At 41.7% G+C, this 25122-nt stretch overlaps 2 protein-coding genes across 3 annotated transcripts in view; one reads left to right on the forward strand and one right to left on the reverse strand.

The window, feature by feature from the left end:
* Positions 1-320: 320 nt before the first annotated feature.
* On the reverse strand, positions 321-19767 carry cenpj (centromere protein J). The gene is made up of 16 exons (XM_063005334.1): positions 19703-19767; positions 15821-16186; positions 14790-14904; positions 13474-13633; positions 13307-13397; positions 10529-11879; positions 9526-9649; positions 6150-6315; positions 5373-5633; positions 4698-4806; positions 3565-3671; positions 3418-3492; positions 3201-3341; positions 2013-2097; positions 1799-1919; positions 321-672 (listed from the first exon to the last, which is right to left on the reverse strand). The coding sequence occupies exons 2-16, from the start codon at positions 16157-16159 to the stop codon at positions 480-482; spliced, it is 3438 nt and encodes a 1145-aa protein (XP_062861404.1). The 5' UTR covers positions 16160-16186; positions 19703-19767; the 3' UTR covers positions 321-479.
* A 3342-nt stretch (positions 19768-23109) lies between these two features.
* The window catches only part of mcf2lb (mcf.2 cell line derived transforming sequence-like b), a 50192-nt gene continuing 48179 nt past the window's right edge, over positions 23110-25122 (forward strand). For both annotated transcript variants that reach the window (XM_063005739.1, XM_063005740.1), the window contains exon 1: positions 23110-23501. In XM_063005739.1, the coding sequence (XP_062861809.1) occupies positions 23420-23501 (82 nt within the window). In that variant the 5' untranslated portion in view covers positions 23110-23419. The remainder of the gene's footprint in view (positions 23502-25122) is intronic.

A 25122-nucleotide genomic window follows, 5' to 3' on the forward strand; every position in this document is an offset into this window, starting at 1 on the left:
ATTGAATTGGGGGTGAGGGGCTTTGCAGGAAGGTCACTTTGCAAAGCTTATAGCGTCCTGGGCAGGACTGGCGCACAGAAAAGGAAAGCCATCAGACAAGCTTCAGAAGCAGCAGAAAAGCTTCAAGATGGTTGTGGATTAGGAGGGACAAACCGTGGACTATTGCTACTTGGACACAGGCTGGGAACTGATCACTCCCGGTCAGGTCGCCTGGGTGAGGGTGTCTGTAGTTGAAAGACCCGAAACACCCTATGACCGCAGGTACTATCACTGATTATGTGTCCATGTGCATCACTAGATGTATCATGCAAATAAATAAGTAAATTATAAAAATATTTATTTTACAAAAATGTACACTTGAAATAAATACTTCATTCATTATAAAACACACAGTACTCAAACATTAGTTCCACTAAATTAGCAAACGTCCTTCTTCTATAAACTATATTATAGTGTTAGCTTAAAAGGTACATGATGACCTAGGTCTTGGTGTCCGTAATGATGCGTCCCTGAGAGTCTTTAAGCCGCACTCGACCGGTAGGGTAGCGGGTCTCCTGCCGTCCGTCTGAGTAAACGGTTTTAATGGTGCCATCAGGGTATTCACGCCTCTTAAATTCTGAGGTATGGAGCTCATGCTGGCCTGTGTTGAACTGGATCTGCTTACTGCCATCCCTATAAAATAAAGGTACTTTGTCAGATTCACACCAAAGCTGACTAGAGGTGGGTGCAACAGTGCAGGAGCCTGAGGATAAATGCATATCCCCCCCCCCCCACTTTCCTGTTCATCAGTTTATAAATCCCAAACTGTGTTTACCAAAAAAATATAAAGCACTATATTCTGTCTGATTTCTTTTATTCCAAAGAGTCAAAGTCAGAAAGTTGGTGACTTCTAAAGTCAGACATTGAGGCTGAATGAGAACATTTAGATTAAAATATAAATATTACCATGGATAAATAAATACCACATTTTGTAACACATAGATTTAACACAAATATGATTTGCTATGTCTGGGTGGGGGGATTTAAGAAGGGGTTAGATTAATGCCCTGTCTTGGTTTGTTTGTTTGTTTATTAGGATTTTAACGTCATGTTTTACACTTTGGTTACATTCATGACATGACAGGTAGTTACTCATTACACAAGATTCATCAGTTTACAAGGTTATATTGAACACAGTCATGGACAATTTAGTATCTCCAATTTACCTCACTGGGAGGAAACCGGAGCACCAGGAGTAAACCCATGCAAACTCCACACAGAAAGGGCCCGGACTGCCCCACATGGGAATCGAATCCAGGACCTTCTTGCTGTGAGGCGACAGTGCTACACACTTAGCCACCGTGCCGCCCCCCCCAGTCTTGGTTGAACCGGACCCTCTGTAATCACAACCAGTATAAGGAGGTTGGTAAAAATGACATTAAATGTATTTTGGCTTGGTTGGCACAGTGGTCTAATATACTAGCTAACAACTGCTGAGATCCATGTTTGAATCTCAGTGGTGCTTTTTGTCAGCTGGGTGTTTACAAAGACATGAGAGGGGAAGAAGGGATTACAGGTGCCCTGTCCACTGTATTCCTGCCTTGTGCCCAGTGTTTCTTGGTGAAAGCCAATCAACTGCGACCCTGACCAGGATATGTACACCCACATCCACATCCTCACACACACATCCGTACAAGGAACTGATAATTCTCAGTACACAAACATAACATTTTAATTTGATAACCATGTGAAACGTCAAATCATTTAAAATGTAGAATTCTAAACATGCTGGAGTGTTTTGTAGCTCAGAAGTACTTACGGATTTTGTTGTATTATCGTTCCATCTGTAAGAACACTCTCCTCTCTCCCATCAGGATAGAGATTCTTGACAGTCTGATCAGGAAAAGTGATTTCCTTACGACCATCTAGAAAATGTTTTTCTAAAACACCGAACCAGAGGAACTTCAAGGTTCTAGAAACACCAAGCCGCTGCACCATTGTACTGCTTGTAGATTAAATGAATAAGAACTTGCCTATTTGGTTGTTGGGAAACTGAAGCACTTCCATTCCATCAGGGTAGGTGGTGTGTGTGGTTTGAGCCTCTGCATAATAATAAATCTAAAATGTAAAATGAAGATAGTGTGAAATATTACAAAATAACCAAGATTTTTATCAGCTGACTGTGTTGATCTATAAAACGCTTAAACAAAGAACATTTTACTCAGAAATATTGCTGAAAGGTAAACAGCATTCATTGCTTATGGTTATTTGTTTGCTAGATTTTCTGTCCTTATCGGAGAGGGCAGTGCTTACAAGAACCATGACCTGCTTATCATCAGGCTTTTTGTTTTGGTCATCAATACTGAGCACAGAAAACACACTGACAAACAGTAAATGGCACAAAACTTTTAACTGGGCGGGTCGTGCCTTCACACCGAGGTGCCGGATATAGCCCTGAACCTGCAACAATTGAAAATGAACATTACTGTGGCTAAAAAGCTAGAAACGAAAACAGTAATGGCAAATTAAAAGCAAGCGGCCAAAATAACAGGCAAAGTAACAAAACACATAAACAACTCTAGCTGCAACAAAAAGGAAAACGGACGGTTAAAGCAATAGTATTTGCTTACCGTATATTTATTCACTGAATATAAGACCGGGCATAACCACCAGTTCATGTACCTATACCGGTCCGTCCACTCTACTCAAACATTTCTTTGTTGTTAATTCTATATTACACCCATGTCCCCACAACTGTACTATCATTTGAAATAATCTTTCATAGATGAACTATAGCCAAGCTCGCTGAGAATTTATAGCTGAAATGTCGCTCACTGTACCGACAGCAGAGGGCGATGAAGTGGCTCCTTTAATCTAAAGCGTCGCATTCCAACACAGATTGAATAGGCAGGTATGAAGGGTTTATTTGCTTAAATTTGGATTGTTTAAATATCGTCAAGCTATGGGTAGATAAAATAATATTAAAGCTAATGACTTATTAAATTATTTTTAGAATATCTTAGGCCCTCTCTGAGAGTATAGAGGGCCCTGTCAGTTCCCTTCTGGTACCAACAAATTATGATAGAGAGATCTAGCTGAAGACAATCAACACTCGAAGCGGAGTCAACAGGTGACTGTCAGTTAGGTGGAATGACACGTCAATCATCTGTGCCTCCATGCCTACTTGGACGGACATGATTCTGTAACCTTGCATGTCTTACCACTCTTTGATCCGGCATGATGTGTTTGATGTCTCCGTTAAAAAAAGTGACTTTGACAGACAGCCCATCTGCAGACACCTCTTTTCTTGTACCATTGGGGAAAACGATAAGTCGTCCTCCGTCAGGCAAGAGCTTCTCAATCTGATAGACAAAGTTAAACAAAGTCATTGTGCTGGATCAAAGACCTGCAAGATACTACATAAGTATTTCATCTTACCTTGCCGTCTGTGTGCATGATCTCCTCCTGTTGCGTCTCTGATTGTCCTGTGTAGGGCCTGGGGCTGTCCACTTCCTGGCAAAAAAAAACATACGTTAAAGATAAATACTGACTGATAAGTCCAGCTTGTGGTGCGCTTTTACCAACCGAGGCTGAGAGGCCGGAGTTATTGGTTAGCTGAGAGTCGGGGCTTTTTGCTTCAGACACAACCAGTCCATCTAAATTTGGCATGGGGTCCTTTTGCCAGTTCCAACCTGGAGAAAAAGAGGTTTAAAGTTTAAATGACCACCATGCACCATGAGCTGTAGTAGTTTTTATTCATACTTTTCACATCATATCCATTTTTAACATATTAAAGATGTATTTGCACAAGTGATAGAAAGATTAAAATGGTGAGTGTGTGTGTAGATATTAAATAATAAACATTTCTTTGTTTACGTAATGCACTTAATGCCAAGCCATGGCAATGTAAAGTCTTACTTAGGATTCTAAAGATTTTTCTAGAAGCTGATCAACCTTACTGTTTATTAGTATATGAAGGATGTAAGACAATGGTATTATAGAACCTACTTGGTGCACTATATTTCCAGTCAAGTAACACAGACTTCACCAACAAATGCTCATTAAAAAAACATTTTTAATAGGACATCTCATGTAACATACTATAGTTTAGACAAAAAAAAACCCTTAATTTCCTTATAAACCCTTTCTGAAACAGAGATGTGTGTTTAGTGGCAGACTACTGTCACAGAGGTGCTGTACGGACATCCTTTGTCCCCAGAGCCATTAGACTCTTTAACTCTATGCAGGGGGGAGCTGAAGACTGAATGTATCAGAATTGGGGCGTATGTGGGTGTGCACATGTGTGTGCACATTTGTGTGTACACATGCGTGCACATGCACAGACAGGCACATATGCACCTTTTTGTACATCCATCCACACATTTGCACTGTAGTTTACTTTATCATTTATACTTTACAGTTTTTACTTACAATCTATACCAGCCTTACGATGTATACTGAAATACCACCTCCATATGAACCCTCAGGCCCTGTTGTTGTTTTGTGGTGTTGTGATTATACAGATACTTGTTTGTATAATGTAAATCTTTGTAGTGTGTACTATTTTGATTTTAAATAGGCCTATCTATCCATCTATCCATCCATACATAACTTTATCTTGGCCAGGGTGGTGGTGGGTCATACTAATATTCCTAAATAAAACAAAAGAAGTTAATCAAAAACCTCATAAAGTGCAAGTGAAAAAAATGAGTTCAAACCTGAAGGGCGTGTGTTTGAAGAACCGGCTTGGGTTTTAGTAGGATTTTGAACTTCTGGGCTGCTGTTGTTGCTCTCAGGTGGGCTGCTCCTATCACTGGAGGAAGGGCTCTAAAAACAATTGCATTCCTTTTTTAGGTATTTATAAATTTTTTGACTCCCCCCACCCCACCAATCACTTCATTAGACCTGCCAAAGCAGTCAGTCACGCAAAGCCACATATTATATTCATAATAAACTGGCCCTCGTGCAGGCGCCTATACCAGCCAGCAGAGGCTGTAATGGTTTATTTATTAGAATTTTAACATCATGTTTTACACACTTTGGTTACATTCATGACAGAAACGGTAGTTACTGGTTACACAAGATTCATCAGTTCACAAGTTTAATGTCAAACAGTCATAGACAATTTTGTATCTCCAATTCACCTCACTTGCATGTTTTTGGACTGTGGGAGGAAACCAGAGCTCCCGGAGGAAACCCATGCAGACACAGGGAGAACATGCAAACTCCACACAGAAAGGACCCGGACCGCCCCACATGGGGAGCGAACCCAGGACCTTCTTGCTGTGAGGTGACAGGGCTGTAACTGCAGCAACGACAAAGAACTACTTGGCCTAAAGCATTAAACTGCTGCGCCACCTGAGCACAACACAGAAGAATGATTATTTTTGTACCTTTGATTTTGTCCTTCTGGGGTTGGTGCTACTGCTAGACGTACTGGACCTTCCTCTTTTTTTCTCTCTATCTTGTTCAGTCTCAGCAGTTTTCCAGGTATTGAGACGGAGTTTCTCCAGCGTACGCACTTGGTCTCGGAGCGTAGCATTCTCTGCGTTGAGGGCATCAAGCTGCTGTCTGAGACGACTGTTGGTACTGCTCCAGCGAGCTTCTCGTTTCTTCAGATCCTCTTGGAGTGAGTTCAGCTGCTGCTTTAGAGACTGACGCACAAAAACACTATCCAGATGAAACTCATTCAGCTGTGTGGAAATATTATTTATTAGGATTTTAACATCATGTTTTACACCCTTTGGTTACATACATGACAGGACAGATAGTTTCAACATTCATCAGTTTAAGTCTTTAATGTCAAACATTTGCATGTCTTTGGACTGTGGGAGGAAACCGGAGCTTCCGGAGGACACCCACGCAGACACGGGGAGAACATGCAAATTCCACACAGAAAGGACCCGGACCGCTCCACCTGGGAATCAAACCCAGGACCTTCTGGCTGCGAGGCAACAGTGCTACCGCCTGAGCCACCATGCCGCCCTAGTGTGTATATAAATGAGATTGTTTAGACTAGTCCAGAACAGACACCAGAAAAGTGTGTAATGTCTGCAGACAGTTGCATGATGACCAGTAACCATGTGAATGTACATGTTAGATTGGTTCTCAAGGGTCAGTGTCTGTTTGATATATAGTAAAGTAAAGGCAAAAATGGAGCAGATAAAAACCTGTATCTCATCTCGTTCTTGTTTGTCTGGTCTTGCTCTTGCTGCCGCTGCATGTTTCTCAAACAGCTTCCTTTCACGCTGGAGCTTCTTGCTCTCTTCACATTTGAACTCCTCCCATTTGCTAAGTTCACTTTCCATCTTCTCTTCAAACTCAGCTCTGTCTTTTCTACAGGGAAACAAGCAACATCCTCAGCTGTAGAGCAGACTAAACAGTTTTACATTTATTTTAAACGTCTGAGCTGTCATCACAATCACAACAAGCCTACTTTGCGTTTTCTGGTTTGTTCTTCCTTCATAAATTGGGATCATTATTCCCAGCACATATTCCTTATGATTTCTAACAAATAACTGTTAGATGTGGGAGCAGAACTTCAAAGAAAATAGGACCAACAGACCAAACAAGTGGCAAGGAAAAATTACAAAAAATAAACCTTAAGAGGAACCAGACTCAGCAGGGACCCATCCTCAACTCACTGGGGTTGTCATTTATGACTGCTACTTTACAGTATCTGTAGTTTGTTTGTTTATTAGGATTTTACATCATGTTTTACACTCTGGGGTTACATTCATGACAGTATTGGTAGTTACTCATTACACAAGATTCATCAGTTCACAACATTATATCAAACACAGTCATGGACAATTTAGTGTCTCCAATTCACCTCACCTGCATGTCTTTGGACTGTGGGAAAAAACCGGAGCACGCGGACATGGAGAGAACATGCAAACTCGACACAGAAAGGACCCGGACCGCCCCACCTGGGGATCGAATCCAGGACCTTCTTGCCGTAAGGCGATACAGTATCGGTAGTGCCTCATGCTAAACCCATCCCAAATTGGATATACCCCATTCCCTGTGCACTTTGGCAACCTGTGCTGGTTGTACAACACTCCTGCTTGTCAAAATGTGTGTCTTTGCAGTGGTGGGCTGGCATATTAGACTTCTGCCCCACCTAACCAAAAGAAGAAGAAGAAAAAAAAAAAAAAGACCCTGACACAGCAATGGTTTATATTAGAGATGTACCCACCACTGCAAAGATCAGGGTTTTTGGAACCGATTCCGATCTCCTTTCAGCTACTACAGAACATTTTGTGTGACTCTCTTACATTAAAAAGCTTAATTAAACTGCTTAATTAAACTGCTATTACCACAGATCTGTAACCGACCGTCAGACTCGTTCCGTCTAAGGAGCTAAAAGTTTTCTGATCCTAAAAGTTTAGCAGATGATCCTGAACTAACGAATTTGCTAATGAATAAACTTTTGCCTCTGATTGGCTCTGTAACATCTTCTGTTCTCATCTACATCACAAGTAAGAACCGCCTTTGATTTACCAAAGTGAACCACGAGTTTATATAACGTGCTGATAGAATCGACTTATTTTAGGTCATGAAGAGCTTTCACTGTGGTTTCTGTACGATGGTTGATGAATGGTGATGTGATGGTTGGCGCTTCGTAGCTCAAAGTCTGGATCAATCCACTGAGCTGTTAACTTAACATGGTCTTTATATATCACACGATCAGATCGGCTACTTTTAGGAAATATCGGCCGATCGCCGATAGCATATTGTGATTAAAAATCGGCCGATACCGATTCGTAGCCGATCGATCGTCAGGTTATATTAGTAAACTGTAAGGCCTCACATTTTCCCCCAAAAAGCATTACCACAATACAACATTCTACAGTGGGGTCAAAAAGTATTTAGTCAGCCACTGATTGTGCAAGTTCTCCTACTTAGAAAGATGAGAGAGGTCTGTAATTTTCATCATAGGTACACTTCAACTATGAGAGACAAAATGAGAAAAAAAAAATCCAGGAAATCACATTGTAGGATTTTTAAATAATTTATTTGTAAATTATGGTGGAAAATAAGTATTTGGTCAATAACAAAAGTTCAACTCAATACTTTGTAACATAACCTTTGTTGGCAATGACAGAGGTCAAACGTTTCCTGTAAGTCTTCACCAGGTGTGCACACACTGTAGCTGGTATTTTGGCCCATTCCTCCATGCAGATCTCCTCTAGAGCAGTGATGTTTTGGGGCTGTCGCTGGGCAACACGGACTCCACAAATGTTCTATGGGGTTGAGGTCCGGAGACTGGCTAGGCCACTCCAGGACCTTGAAATGCTTTTTACGGAGCCACTCCTTCGTTGCCAGAGTGGTGTGTTTGGGATCATTGTCATGCTGGAAGACCCAGCCACATTCCATCTTCAGTGCTCTCACTGATGGAAGGAGGTTTTGGCTTAAAATCTCACGATACATGGCCCCGTTCATTCTTCCCTTAACACGGATCAGTCGTCCTGTCCCCTTTGCAGAAAAACAGCCCCAAAGCATGATGTTTCCACCCCCATGCTTCACAGTAGGTATGGTGTTTTTGGGTTCTTCTTCTTCCTCCAAACACGACGAGTTGAGTTTTTACCAAAAAGTTCCATTTTGGTTTCATCTGACCACATGATATTCTCCCAATCCTCTTCTGGATCATCCATATGCTCTCTGGCAAACTTCAGATGGGCCTGGACATGTACTGGCTTAAGCAGGGGGACACGCCTGGCACTGCAGGATTTGAGTCCCTCTCGGCGTAGTGTGTTACTGATGGTAGCCTTTGTTACTTTGGTAACCAGCTCTCTGCAGGTCATTCATCAGGTCCCTCCGTGTAGTTCTGGGATTTTTGCTCACCGTTCTCATGATCATTTTGACCCCACAGGATGAGATCTTGACCCCAAGGGAGATTATCAACGGTCTTGTATTTCTTCCATTTTCTAACAATTGCTCCCACAGTTGATTTATTCACACCAAGCTGCTTGCCTATTGTAGATTCACTCTTCCCAGGCTGGTGCAGGTCTACAATTTTCTTCCTGGTGTCCTTCGACAGCTCTTTGGTCTTGGCCATGGTTGAGTTTGGAGTCTGACTGTTTGAGGCTGTGGACAGGTGTCTTTTATACAGATAACGAGGTCAAACAGGTGCCATTAATACAGGTAACGAGTGGAGGACAGAAGAGCTTCTTAAAGAAGAAGTTACAGGTCTGTGAGCCAGAAATCTTGCTTGTTTGTTATTGACCAAATACTTATTTTCCACCATAATTTACAAATAAATTCTTTAAAAATCCTACAATGTGATTTCCTGGATTTTTTTTTCTCATTTTGTCTCTCATAGTTGAAGTGTACCTATGATGAAAATTACAGACCTCTCTCATCTTTCTAAGTAGGAGAACCTGCACAATCAGTGGCTGACTAAATACTTTTTGACCCCACTGTATGTCTATCAGAAATCAGTAAATATTAATCAATTCTGCCTCCCTCAGTTACATCAACAGAAAAAGTAGTAATCAACACTCCTGAAAGACAAAATCTTTGTTAACATTATTAGTTTCATACCGGAGAGTCTCTTTGTATTCCTGGTTTTCCTGTCTGAGTCGGCTCAGTGCTGCATTTTCTGTCCTGAACCGTTCCATCTCAATCTCCAGCTCCACCAAACGCTCACGGAGTAACCTTGACTGGACTGGATTACATGAGGATTAGGTTACAATTAAAGACAAAACAAATGCAAACTGCAGACATTATTAGTCGCCGAATTTAGGTTTTAAATGTACACCATTCAATCAACCATGAAAAGAGTAACTGCTCTGGATTATAACATTTTCTGAGCTTGTTGAGTTGGGATAAAGTTTTTTTCTGTTTGGTGTGGTTCCCAATTATTCTGAACTTTTAATGTTCTATGCTTTTCTATGCTTATCCACAGAAATATTTTCTCCATGATGGTGGCACAGTGGTACAACATGCTAGCAGAGCTGACATCTAGAACTACGGAGTTCAAATTTCAGCTCTGCTACCAGCAGGCCAGGCACCCATACAGACGGGATGGGAATGCATCATGACTGCTGCAATTATGACCTCTACTGGCTGTTTAATGCTTGCACAGAAACTAGGATCAGCGAGATGGAGATCGGTGTCTGACGCTACCTGCTTGACACGGATCTCCATTATGAACTCGCCTTGTGGAGGTGAAAAGAAGCGGTCGGCTACTGCACATGTGTCTGAGGGGGGCGTGTGTTAGTCACGGCTCTACTTGGTTTGGAGTGGAGGTCTGCAGCAGTAGAGAAAGCGGAATGCTATGGGGTAATTGGGTATGACTTGGTTGGAAGGAAACTTGGGAAAAATGCATTAAAAATAAAATTCGGTCCCAATCCAGAGCACTTGTACCATGTACTTGCTATAAATGGCCGAGTGTAATGCATATCGTGTGACAATTCCACTAATAGTTGAATAACAATAATTTAAAACATTTTAGTGGTACTAATTATATCTGTTTGGAACAGTAAATCAAATCTAAATACAGCTTGCAGTGCAATCATAGCCAAGTTCAAGGTGTTCCTGTTACCTGCTCCTTGCTCAGTGTCTTCTGCTGCATCCTGCACTGGTGGGGGTGGGCAAGACTGCGGCTTCAGAGATGGAAACAGCTTCGCTACCAGCTGGCATGTGGGTGGAGGTTCGGGCTTATGGTGTAAAGGGCTGGCAATGTGACGATCGGACTCTGTCTCCTTTGAGAATGCGACTTTTCTCTTCGGTGCCTTTTCTGATTGAATAGCCAACTTAGGAGGACTGTAAATCGAATCGTCAGGCTCATTCCACGTGTCGTCATCGTCAAACTCGACCTGACCTCTGTCCACCAGAGTCGAGTCTACATGGCTCGTTTCTTCCCCCTCTGGACTGCCACCTCCATCCCTGTCCTGATAGGAGCGCTTATCGTACGGGAGTGAAGACACTTGAAAGCCATGGCTGAAAGGTTCTTGCAGATTTGGCCCAACTGTGGACTGGTGAAACACTGTGTTGCTATACAGGGAGGAATCAGACTCCTCTTCATCTTCAAATGATTCGTTTCTCACTTCATCCTGCTTTGTACCTGCTACTTCTTTTACCGCCGCACTGTCTACAGGTGGAACTGGAGGACCGAGGACCCTGCCGACGACTGGCTGCATTGAGCTTGCAGCGTTATCACAACGCTGGTCAGGAACCGTGCCTTTCGGGGGCGATTTGACCGGAGTGGAGGACAGACGTCTACTATCTCTCTGAAGGAGTGTGTTAATAAAGGACGAGTTACTGGAAAACGAGAGTTCATGTGCTGCTCTCTCGAGCAGCTCAAACTCACCAAGCTCCACACACTCACGCCGCTGATCTTTGTCCCAACGCTCACCACGCTCTTTAAGCCACACATCAAATGAGTTCTCGGCAAATTGAACACCATGTTCATTCGTACCATGAACTTGTCCTGATAACATTTCCTTCCTGACATTTGAACTGACCACCTGTTGAGATTCAGGTTGTTTATTACTCCTGCTTTGGTGCCTCGATTCAGAGATGTTCTGTGCTTCTGGCCTTACATTATGTTGGGCCCACACAACATGAGCTTTAGGAAGAGTTTTGGTTACTGGTACTGAAGTCTTGTTCTGAGCAAAGTTATCTTTGTTCAGCACAGCAGTCTTACGCTGGATTGTAACATTCGTTGAGCTTGTAGATTTTGGTAGTGGTTTTTTTGGCTCTGAGCTCTGGTGGGATCTAATCACAGGGCCCTGAGATTTTGAAGGGTCAACATCTGTTGTGGGTTTGGTGTTTGATTTAACTGCCATGTTTTTGGAAGGTGCAGCAGCTTTGCCTTTCATATATCTTGACAAGCCTTCTCCTTGCCTTAGAAACGGCCTCTTTACCTTCACGTTCTGCTCCGTAGGGCGTTCCTACAAAACCAGAAAAGGCATTTTCATGAAACTTAACTAAAACTAAATGCTCATATACACCGATCAGGCATAACATTATTTCTACACTCACTGTCTATTTTATCAGCTCCACTTACCATATAGAAGCACTTTGTAGTTCTACAATTACTGACTGTAGTCCATCTGTTTCTCTACATACTTTTTTTAGCCTGCTTTCACCCTGTTCTTCAATGGTCAGGACCCCCACAGGACCACTACAGAGTAGGTATTATTTGGGTGGTGGATCATTCTCAGCACTGCAGTGACACTGACATGGTGGTGGTGTGTTAGTGTGTGTTGTGCTGGTATGAGTGGATAAGACACAGCAGCGCTGCTGGAGTTTTTAAACACCTCACTGTCACTGCTGGACTGAGAATAGTCCACCAACCAAAAATATCCAGCCAAAAGCGCCCTGAGGGCAGCGTCCTGTGACCACTGATGAAGGTCTAGAAGATGACCAATTCAAACAGCAGCAACAGATGAGCGATTGCCTCTTGACTTTATGTCTACAAGGTGGACCAACTAGGTAGGAGTGTCTAATAGAGCGGACAGTGAATGGACACGGTATTTACAAACTCCAGCAGCGCTGCTGTGTCTGATCCACTCATACCAGCACAACACACACTAACACACCACCACCATGTCAGTGTCACTGCAGTGCTGAGAATGGTCCACCACTCAAATAATACCTACTCTGTGGGGGTCCTGACCATTGAAGAAAAGGGTGAAAGCAGGCTAAAAAAGTATGTAGAAAAACAAAAGGACTACAGTCAGTAATTGTTGAACTACAGTGCTTCTATATGGTAAGTGAAGCTGATAAAATGGACAGTGTGTGTAGAAACAAGGAGGTGGTTTTAATGTTATGGCTGATCAGTGTACACAAGTGCCTGTTACATACCAACACCTATGGCCATAAGTCTGTGGGCACCTGACCATTAGTTTTCAAATTCAAAATGAAATTACAAAACCATAAGCATATAAAAGCAGGTGGTCATAATGTTTTGGCTAATCAGTGTGTGTGTGTGTGTGTGTGTGTGTGTGTGTGTGAATACTTTTATTCTCTTTATTTTTCCTCATTTGTTTATGCCTTTAAATACATTACTATTGTTCACATTTAGACATGAGATAAATTACATTATTTGTTTATTTTGAGTGGATTTATGCACTGGAACTAAATGGAAAACAACAAATGATTGTCTCTCACTGTACATGGGCACACAGAAACCAAGGCCATGCAACAAGGTTAAACGACATTATAAAACTTTGAATACCGCCACCAAACAAATAATCTACATTATTATTGTACGGTCACCTAAATCCAAAACAAAATGTAAAAAACTATTGCAGCCATCACATCCAAGTCCTGTACAAGTGTATGTAACTGTTTAAATGTAACTGTTATATCTTACAGATCTCTTGCTTAACTTCTCGTTTTCCATCTTTAGCTGCTCCTCCAGCATCTCCTCAAATGTTTTTCCACCAAGACCTGATCTGATGGGCCTAAAGACACAAACATTGCATCACAATCATACAGTTAAAATGTGCTCAAGCTTAATCTACAGCTAATGATGCTTACCTGTCACTCTGCTCTGGTTCGTTTTCCTTTCTGCACACACTCTGGTTCTCCATGGAGGACTGCAGTGATTCTCCTTCGAGATCATGATGTTCCTCACCGGTATGTTCAGAAAATTTGTGCTCCACACTGGAATCCTGATTCCACACACTCGACTCTGTTCCTATAAAATCAGTCAGTTTATCTTGAGCGTCATCATAAATAGCATCGAGTTAGATAGGATGCATGTTTTTGAGATCTCCCTACTTCTTAAGGTTGCTGGACGTGTGCTGGGTCAGTGGGACATTTTTATGCTTGTAAAGTACACATTCTGAAACAACACATCACTTTTGGTGTTGTAACTATAAAATGATTGTGTATGTTTTTTTAACTTTAAAACTTCACACAGAAAAAAAACCATGAAACCATAACAGCATGTTTGTCCATGCCTTTTATTGTAACCTAAAAAAATGATTACCTTCTGAATATAGTAAACATTAAAATACTTTATTATGCCTAGTTCACACCAAACGATTTTTGCCCTGATTTTCACTTGCCGATTGGTCGCCGTTAGATGTGGCAGCTTGGAAGCAACTCGGCGTTCGCTCAGGGATCGAAACTCGGCTCTCGACCGCTATGTGTGAACTGTTCAACGACTCGATCCGAGTGGCTTGCAGGCTCGAAAACAAATATCTAGCATGCTAAATATCTGGATCAGTCGGGTGACTAGCAATGAGTGCTATGTCGAACGACAGCCAATGAGAACGCAAGATTCGGGTGAGGGGAAACGCAGAGTAGGAGTTCACTCCACTCGCATACATTTATTTTTTCTCCTTGATTTTACGCTGCACATCAGCACACAAACAACTTTGATCGCTCGCTTATTGTTGACGTGCATTTTTGGACGTGGTATCATTAAACCCCTCGTCACTTCTCGCGTGTGTTTTTGTAACAAAACTTAGTTTGGGAGACCAGACAGACTCACCTGCGATTCCTCATGATGGTAGATCGTGTAGTGTGAAACCCCCTATCGTCGATCAGTAGTGTAGTGTGAAAAACACAACGACTGAAAAGACTCCTGAGTGCAAGAGATCCAGTTGTGTAGTGTAGTGTTGTGTACTGTACAGCGATCTGAACAACTTGAAAGTCATGTAGTGTGAACTTGGCATTAGCATGCTGAGTTAAGTAGTGATGAAAATGCACCAAATTCACATGCTACTGTAAGGAAGACTAAATCTAAATCTAATCACGATCAGTTACATAATAATCGCTACAGACCCAAAACCAAATGTTGGGCTGTACAGTCAGAAACAATGTCAAATGCACATAATTGAATTTACCTGTGGTGGTCTGCACTATTCCCAGAACTGTCTGATGTTGGTCTTGTAGTTTCTGCAACTGCTCCAGCTGATGGGTTTTTAGCTGCTCTTGCATCCTCTGCTGCAGCTGCTTCAACTAAATATATAGAAAATCTCCACTTTAATGAATAATTCAACTGATGTCATTTAAAGCAAAATTCAGTCCTACAGAAAAGCTTGGAGTAATATATATATAGTCTTATTTTCTTTGGGATGGGTGTCCAATCACATTTGTATATTAGTGTTAATTCCCACCAATTACGTAGTTATTTATTGGTTTGTTTATTAGGATTTTAACGTCATGTTTTACACACTTTGGTTACATTCATGACAAAACAGGTAGTTAATCAGTACACAAGATTCATTACTTCAAGTCTTTAACACAGTCATGGACAATTTAGTATCTCCAGTTCACCTCACTTGCATGTCTTTGGACTGTGGGAGGAAACTGGAGCTCCTGGAAGAAACCCACGCAGACACGGGGAGAACATGCAAACGCCACACAGAAAGGACCTGGATCGCAACACCTGGGAATCAAACCCAGGACCTTTTTTCTGTGAGGTGACAGTGCTACCCACTGAGCCAACCAATCAGGTAAGCGTTGCTTATTACACAGCAGCAATGCTAAGCATGCTATTAGCTGTATGGTAATTTAACATACGATTTAATACAATTATATGCAATTTGGGATGTGGGCTAAATATTTTGGATAATGCTAATGCGTTGACAGGTTTAGCTAAGAATAATTAAAAGTCAGTTTACCAGGATGCAATACTAAAATGATTCTGCTGAGACAAATTTCAAGCTAATGTAGTTTATCTGTTTGCTAGCAGACCTGCATGGGAATGTGGTGGGTGTTCCTAAATGTCTTAGTATTTATTAATATACACGAAACATTGTAATTTTTAACCAAGCTGAAGTAGTTAGCTAGACATTTAAAAAAATATATTCCACATAACTGTTTATTTCAACCTTTTTAGTGATACTGTAACAAATAATGCTTTCAATTTTACCTGTTCAAGTCTGTCAATCAGTGCTTGTGGTTTTCTCCCCATGTGACGGACCAAATCCAAGTCACAGCTAGATTTTTCAGACTCCTGGTCCCTCCTAGACTGTGTGTGCCCGACTGAGTCCACACTTACGCAGCTGCTGCTGATTGACACAGGTAAGGGAGCAAACTGCGAGCAGAAGGAGTCATCTAATAACTCCTCCATACCCGGAGAGCTACAGCTGCTCCTGACAGAGGCCACTTCTCCTGGGGATTGGTCCAGAAAAACCCCGGCTCGAGAGCTGTCTTGCATCCAGCGTGAAAGAAAGTGAGACAGTGGCTGCAGTCCAGCTGGAGACGACATGATACTGCTACGTCAGAGCTGGAGAGCCTTTAAAAAAATGATGTGTTTTGTTATTAGAGCAGAATTACATGTTGATCAGTACAAGACATTGTTATAATGCACTGAGACAGTAGAATTTATGGTAAACGGAATGTAATTGTTCTATAACCTGAAACCCAATCACAGATTTAGGCAAAAAAGTAAAGCTGATACTGGTCTAAGACACCAATATCAACAACATCCAGAAATGTCACCAATTTCTCGAGTCTCAAGCTCAACTAAGATGAGCTGACACACAGTGGAAACATGTTGTGTTCTGAAAATCCTCCTTGTTTTTGGAAATAATGGATTTTGTGTTCCCCCAGGTCAAAGAGGAAGAGAACCATCCTGACTGTTACCAATGCAACGTTACAAAGCCAGCATCAGTCATGACACAAGGGTGTATTACTGACAATGGCCTGAGTAACTAACCAAGAAACCGTCCATGCTACATCTTTGTAGGGATGTTCCCGCTCGTTTTATCAAGATAATGCTAAATCACCTTTTGTACCCAGGTGCTAGACCAGCCTTTCTCAACCGGGGTGCCGTCTGGCTTTGTCAGGGGTGCCGTCAAAAATATTCTGACGTTACTGATACTGAAAATGAAATAAATTTGCCTATAGTAATGAGTCGTTCACGAACGATCCGATTCTATTGAGCGGCTCTTTAAAATGAACAAAAGGAACCGAGTCGCGCCTCTGGGAGCCGTTATAATATACAGTGTATCACAAAAGTGAGTACACCCCTCACATTTCTGCAAATATTTCATTATATCTTTTCATGGGACAACACTATAGACATGAAACTTGGATATAACTTAGAGTAGTCAGTGTACAGCTTGTATAGCAGTGTAGATTTACTGTCTTCTGAAAATAACTCAACACACAGCCATTAATGTCTAAATAGCTGGCAACATAAGTGAGTACACCCCACAGTGAACATGTCCAAATTGTGCCCAAAGTGTCAATATTTTGTGTGACCACCATTATTATCCAGCACTGCCTTAACCCTCCTGGGCATGGAATTCACCAGAGCTGCACAGGTTGCTACTGGAATCCTCTTCCACTCCTCCATGATGACATCACGGAGCTGGTGGATGTTAGACACCTTGAACTCCTCCACCTTCCACTTGAGGATGCGCCACAGGTGCTCAATTGGGTTTAGTCCATCACCTTTACCTTCAGCTTCCTCAGCAAGGCAGTTGTCATCTTGGAGGTTGTGTTTGGGGTCGTTATCCTGTTGGAAAACTGCCATGAGGCCCAGTTTTCGAAGGGAGGGGATCATGCTCTGTTTCAGAATGTCACAGTACATGTTGGAATTCATGTTTCCCTCAATGAACTGCAGCTCCCCAGTGCCAGCAACACTCATGCAGCCCAAGACCATGATGCTACCACCACCATGCTTGACTGTAGGCAAGATACAGTTGTCTTGGTACTTCTAACCAAGGCGCCGCCACACATGCTGGACACCATCTGAGCCAAACAAGTTTATCTTGGTCTCGTCAGACCACAGGGCATTCCAGTAATCCATGTTCTTGGACTGCTTGTCTTCAGCAAACTGTTTGCGGGCTTTCTTGTGCGTCAGCTTCCTTCTGGGATGACGACCATGCAGACTGAGTTGATGCAGTGTGCGGCGTATGGTCTGAGCACTGACAGGCTGACCTCCCACGTCTTCAACCTCTGCAGCAATGCTGGCAGCACTCATGTGTCTATTTTTTAAAGCCAACTTCTGGATATGACGCCGAACACGTGGACTCAACTTCTTTGGTCGACCCTGGCGAAGCCTGTTCCGAGTGGAACCTGTCCTGGAAAACCGCTGTATGACCTTGGCCACCATGCTGTAGCTCAGTTTCAGGGTGTTAGCAATCTTCTTATAGCCCAGGCCATCTTTGTGGAGAGCAACAATTCTATTTCTCACATCCTCAGAGAGTTCTTTGCCATGAGGTGCCATGTTGAATATCCAGTGGCCAGTATGAGAGAATTGTACCCAAAACACCAAATTTAACAGCCCTGCTCCCCATTTACACCTGGGACCTTGACACATGACACCAGGGAGGGACAACGACACATTTGGGCACAATTTGGACATGTTCACTGTGGGGTGTACTCACTTATGTTGCCAGCTATTTAGACATTAATGGCTGTGTGTTGAGTTATTTTCAGAAGACAGTAAATCTACACTGCTATACAAGCTGTACACTGACTACTCTAAGTTATATCCAAGTTTCATGTCTATAGTGTTGTCCCATGAAAAGATATAATGAAATATTTGCAGAAATGTGAGGGGTGTACTCACTTTTGTGATACACTGTATATTTATATTTCTGTGCAGTTCTTATCGGCTGTAATTCAACCATTCCGCTTCTATCAGTAGAGGGAATTAATCAGTCATGATAAGAGCAGTTAATTGTCGAAATTCAAATCACTTTCAGTATCGCGGAGAGAGCAAGCGACACACACACACACACAGAGGTAATTACCTCATTAATGTAAATATTATCATTTTTATTGTTATTATTTTGCACTGTTTTTATTAATATTTTATTCTATTTTATATTTTTGCACATGTAGCTGTTTTGTATATATTTGTTCTTTTTTATTGTTATTTTTATTATTTCTCTCTAACTTGCTTTGGCAATACGAATGTCCTTATTTGTCATGCCAATAAAGCTTCTTTTGAGTTTAATTTTGAGAGCCATAACCGAGCTACAGAAAAACCATGCAGACAATGAGCAGTGCTAGTGGTATAATGACAAATAATTGAGAAATAAACTATATATATATATATATATAGCCGTAGCCTAGTGGTTTAGGTACTGGACTAGTAAACAGAAGGTCACTGGTTCGAGCCCCTCCACTGCCAGGTTGCTGCTGTTGGGCCCCTGAGCAAGGCTCTTAACCCTCAGTTGCTCAGAATGTATACTGTAACTGTAATGTAAGTCGCTTTGGATAAAGGCGTCTGCTAAATGCTGAAAATGTAAATGTAAATGATACAAAGTTAAATATGAAAATAGTGTAATTTTTTTAAATTAAACTTTGTTGACTTTTTGTGTGTGTATATATAATATATATATATATATTATATATATACACACACAAAAAGTCAACAAAGTTTAATTTAAAAAAATTACACTATTTTCATATTTAACTTTGTATCACTGTTTTCGTTTTTATTTAAATTTTTCTTTTTGTCCCAACTTTTTCTGGAATTGGCTTTGTATATCCCATTTAATAACGTTGTTGTAAACTGTAGTCAATACAGAGAGTCAATACAGTCATCGCAAACATCGAAATATCGACCAGAACCGATCGACCGAACCTAAGAATTCTGCCGTTAGTGTTGGTAAGTCTGAAGAAAACTGTCTGCTAATGACAGTTAGCCTAGCAGCTACTAAACCGTTTGATTACAACCGAGTTTCTTAGAATTATCGAAGCACTAACACCTGTATAACACTTAAGCAGAAGTAATTAAGCCGTTTAAAAGACAGTATGATGGTTATCAATGATTATTAAGATGTTATCATACCCTGTAGCAGATGGCCGATGTGGATATTTAAAGCTGTCAGCTGTTGACGGTTCAGTTTAGTCCCGAGTCCCGACTATCTAAATCTACCGCCAACACCACACAAAGCCCGCGAGACTGCAAAAACAATGCATGCTGCACTGCATTGTGGGAGTTGTAGTTGAAACATCACAGCTTACATAGGAGGAAGGAGGCTGTGCATTCACATTCAAAATAAAAGTACTCGTCTAACCTTCCTGCTAGAAAGTAAGTGCCTCTTTCACTGACGTTTGTATTTGGTTTGTAATGTCTGATCACTCAAAGCTTATAAGACAGATTCTGATGCCATGTTACTGTATTTTTATGCTGTATGCATTAAAACACTAAAGCATAAGGCCATAAGTACTGTTTACTGTGACTGTGTATATATGCACATAATTAGAAGATGAAGAATGCTTTAATTTGTCATATATACATATACATGTGTACAGTACAACGAAATTCTTTCTTCGCATATCCCAGCTTGTTTGGAAGCTTGGTTCAAAGCGCAGGGTCAGCCCTGCTCAAGGGCCTTGCTCAACGGCCCAACAGTGGCTGCATGGCAGAGCTGGGATTCGAACTTTCAACCTTTCAGTTGATAGCCCGAAGCCCTACCCACAAGACTACCCCTGTTGTACACCATAGTTCTACAGAGTATAGTATTGTATGCATTTTAGTAGCCTGATTATGGGACACCTGAGATTACTAGACTGGACTCACTCATTTTAGATTGGAATACCTCTAGCATGAATGTAAACCTCTTTTTCTTAAGTCTTAATCTATAACTGGAAGGAATTCATTCGGATTGAAAAAAATCTTTGCATGCAAATATAGCCAATGTAAATCAGTAATCTGTTTTTTAAGTCTAGTAAAATGTAAATATTTTATTCATCAAGCATTTCATCAGATTTGGAAAAAAAATGTTTTAAAGGTATTAATACAACTTGAACATGGCGTTCATTTATTCCAACACATTCTCAAATTCAATCACACATACAAGAGCAAATTTAGAGCAGTCAGTTTACCTGGGATCTCGAATACATCATATCGAATCTCAGCCCTGCCTGCCGACTAAGGCTTAGCGGCCACATGAACAACGATTGGCCTGTTGTTCAGAAATGGGTGGGACTAAGCCGGATGGGGTCTCTCTCTCATAACTGGTGCAATTATGACCTCTGCTGGCTGATTGATGGCGCCTACACAGAAATGAGAAAAAGTGCTCTCAGGGTGTGTCTCTCCGTACACAACGCTGAGCTGCACTGCACTCGTCAGAGTGTAGGTGATAAGATGCGTACGGCATGCTGCCCACGTGTTGGAGGGGGCGTGGGTTAGCTTCGTTCTCCTCAATCAGAGAAAAAGGGGAGAAAATGCATAAAGAAAAATATTAAAAAATAAATAAATAAATAAATAAATACACCATGTCCCTTCAAGGGCTCCGTAGCAAACGTCAGGTATGTTGTGTATATATTTTTGACAATGCGAAAATGTTTAGAAAATTTACAATAGCCATAAAATAATAATTTGTTAATATTTGTTTTTAATACTACAAATAATGTCGTAATTATATTAGTCACAAAAAAGAACAGTTACAAAAATCATTAAAATCATGTTCTATTATTTTTTAGTAACCATTTTGAAGCCGCTGTTCTAGTGTGTTTACAGAATACTGGGTGCAGTACAGCATGTCTAACTGAAGATGGCGCCAAAGCATTTGCCGCTGTGTGTTTATGTCCTTCTCAACGCATCATCTGTTTATCTTTACCTCTTTCGCTGATCGTCTGTGCACAGCTATGTGATACTGCCTTTCAAGCATCGGGATAAACCAAGCTTCCTTTTTGTACACCATTCCTCTCTTCTGTCCTTCTGTCTACGACTGGAGGATGGCGATGGTATGGCTGAAGAGTGACAATCAGGTTGTTCAAGGGCTGCTGCGCAGACTGAGTCATGTAACTCATAATATTGGTAAGGAGTACATGTCTATGTGGAATCACCCCAGCATCTTCATATTCTCTCATCATTTTCCCCAGTGTGTCATCTCCATCCAGAGCTCTGTCCATGAATTTAAGGAGGAATTCATGTGACAAACTCGACAATGCAAGACATTGTATGCATATCCTAGACTTGCTAATGATGACATTGTATTTTTAGTCTGATGGTTGTGAGATGAACAAACCTTTGCATCACTTCCATTGCTTACATGTTTTATTATTTCACAGCTACACATTGTCCTTATATTTATGTAAATGGGTTTTTGTCTGTCAGTGATATATTGAGAGAGATAAATAATATTTATGTGGCAGAGAGAGTTTATTCTCTTAATGTGATTTCTATATATATTTGTAGGCCACAATCCTGGCTTATTATATCTTATTATATCTGATTATGTCTGTTATACACTGATCAGCCATAACATTTAAACCACCTCCTTGTTTCTACACTCACTGTTCATTTTATCAGCTCCACTTACCATATAGAAGCACTTTGTAGTTCTACAATTACTGACTGTAGTCCATCTGTTTCTCTGCATGCTTTGTTAGCCCCCTTTCATGCTGTTCTTCAATGGTCAGGACCCCCACAGGACCACCACAGAGCAGGTATTATTTAGGTGGTGGATGATTCTCAGCACTGCAGTGACACTGACATGGTGGTGGTGTGTTAGTGTGTGTTGTGCTGGTATGAGTGGATCAGACACAGCAGCACTGCTGGAGTTTTTAAATACTGTGTCCCCACTTTACTTTTCTTTTTTTTTAATGCATTTTCTCCCCCTTTAGTGCATCCAATTGCCCGATTGCATCATGCTTCCTCTCCGCCTATGCCGATCCCTGCTCTGACCGAGGAGATCGAAGCTAACCCACATCCCCTCCGACATGTGCGCAGCAAGCCGTATGCATCTTATCACCCACACATTGACGAGTGTTGTGCCACCTAGCGTTGTGTATGGAGAGACACACCCTACGAGCACTCTTTCTTCATCTCTGTGTAGGCGCCTCTAATCAGCCAGCAGAGGTCGTAATTGCACCATTCTGACAGAAAGAGACCCCATCCGGCTTAGTCCCGCCCATCTGAACAACAGGCCAATCGTTGTTCATGTGACCACTCAGCCTCAGCCGGCAAGGCAGAGCTAAGATTCGATACGATTTATGTTTTTACCGCTGAGCCACCTGAGCGGCCTATCCTCACTTTTAGACACTCCTACCTAGTTGCTTCACCTTGTAGATGTAAAGTCAGAGACGATCACTCATCTATTGCTGCTGTTTGAGTTGGTCTTCTTCGAGATCTTCATCAGTGGTCACAGGAGCTGTGAAAATGTTTAGAAAATTTACAATAGCCATAAAATAATAATTTGTTAATATTTGTTTTTAATACTACAAATAATGTCGGAATTATATTAGTCACAAAAAAGAACAGTTACAAAAATCATTAAAATCATGTTCTATTATTTTTTAGTAACCATTTTGAAGCCGCTGTTCTAGTGTGTTTACAGAATACTGGGTGCAGTACAGCATGTCTAACTGAAGATGGCGCCAAAGCATTTGCCGCTGTGTGTTTATGTCCTTCTCAACGCATCATCTGTTTATCTTTACCTCTTTCGCTGATCGTCTGTGCACAGCTATGTGATACTGCCTTTCAAGCATCGGGATAAACCAAGCTTCCTTTTTGTACACCATTCCTCTCTTCTGTCCTTCTGTCTACGACTGGAGGATGGCGATGGTATGGCTGAAGAGTGACAATCAGGTTGTTCAAGGGCTGCTGCGCAGACTGAGTCATGTAACTCATAATATTGGTAAGGAGTACATGTCTATGTGGAATCACCCCAGCATCTTCATATTCTCTCATCATTTTCCCCAGTGTGTCATCTCCATCCAGAGCTCTGTCCATGAATTTAAGGAGGAATTCATGTGACAAACTCGACAATGCAAGACATTGTATGCATATCCTAGACTTGCTAATGATGACATTGTATTTTTAGTCTGATGGTTGTGAGATGAACAAACCTTTGCATCACTTCCATTGCTTACATGTTTTATTATTTCACAGCTACACATTGTCCTTATATTTATGTAAATGGGTTTTTGTCTGTCAGTGATATATTGAGAGAGATAAATAATATTTATGTGGCAGAGAGAGTTTATTCTCTTAATGTGATTTCTATATATATTTGTAGGCCACAATCCTGGCTTATTATATCTTATTATATCTGATTATGTCTGTTATACACTGATCAGCCATAACATTTAAACCACCTCCTTGTTTCTACACTCACTGTTCATTTTATCAGCTCCACTTACCATATAGAAGCACTTTGTAGTTCTACAATTACTGACTGTAGTCCATCTGTTTCTCTGCATGCTTTGTTAGCCCCCTTTCATGCTGTTCTTCAATGGTCAGGACCCCCACAGGACCACCACAGAGCAGGTATTATTTAGGTGGTGGATGATTCTCAGCACTGCAGTGACACTGACATGGTGGTGGTGTGTTAGTGTGTGTTGTGCTGGTATGAGTGGATCAGACACAGCAGCACTGCTGGAGTTTTTAAATACTGTGTCCCCACTTTACTTTTCTTTTTTTTTAATGCATTTTCTCCCCCTTTAGTGCATCCAATTGCCCGATTGCATCATGCTTCCTCTCCGCCTATGCCGATCCCTGCTCTGACCGAGGAGATCGAAGCTAACCCACATCCCCTCCGACATGTGCGCAGCAAGCCGTATGCATCTTATCACCCACACATTGACGAGTGTTGTGCCACCTAGCGTTGTGTATGGAGAGACACACCCTACGAGCACTCTTTCTTCATCTCTGTGTAGGCGCCTCTAATCAGCCAGCAGAGGTCGTAATTGCACCATTCTGACAGAAAGAGACCCCATCCGGCTTAGTCCCGCCCATCTGAACAACAGGCCAATCGTTGTTCATGTGACCACTCAGCCTCAGCCGGCAAGGCAGAGCTAAGATTCGATACGATTTATGTTTTTACCGCTGAGCCACCTGAGCGGCCTATCCTCACTTTTAGACACTCCTACCTAGTTGCTTCACCTTGTAGATGTAAAGTCAGAGACGATCACTCATCTATTGCTGCTGTTTGAGTTGGTCTTCTTCGAGATCTTCATCAGTGGTCACAGGACGCTGCCCACGGGGCACTTTTGGCTGGATGTTTTTGGTTGGTGGACTATTCTTAGTCCAGCAGGGACAGTGAGGTGTTTAAAAACTCCATCAGTGCAGCTGTGTCTGATCCACTCATACCAGCACAACACACACTAACACACCACCACCATGTGAGTGTCACTGCAGTGCTGAGAATGATCCACCACCCAATAATACCTACTCTGTAGTGGTCCTGTGACAGTCCTGACCATTGAGGAACAGCATGAAAGGGGGCTAACAAAGCAGTCAGTCACTTTAGAACTACA

The sequence above is a fragment of the Trichomycterus rosablanca genome, chromosome 12 (genome assembly GCF_030014385.1).
Source record: "Trichomycterus rosablanca isolate fTriRos1 chromosome 12, fTriRos1.hap1, whole genome shotgun sequence".
In the NCBI taxonomy this organism is placed as follows: Eukaryota; Metazoa; Chordata; class Actinopteri; order Siluriformes; family Trichomycteridae; genus Trichomycterus; species Trichomycterus rosablanca.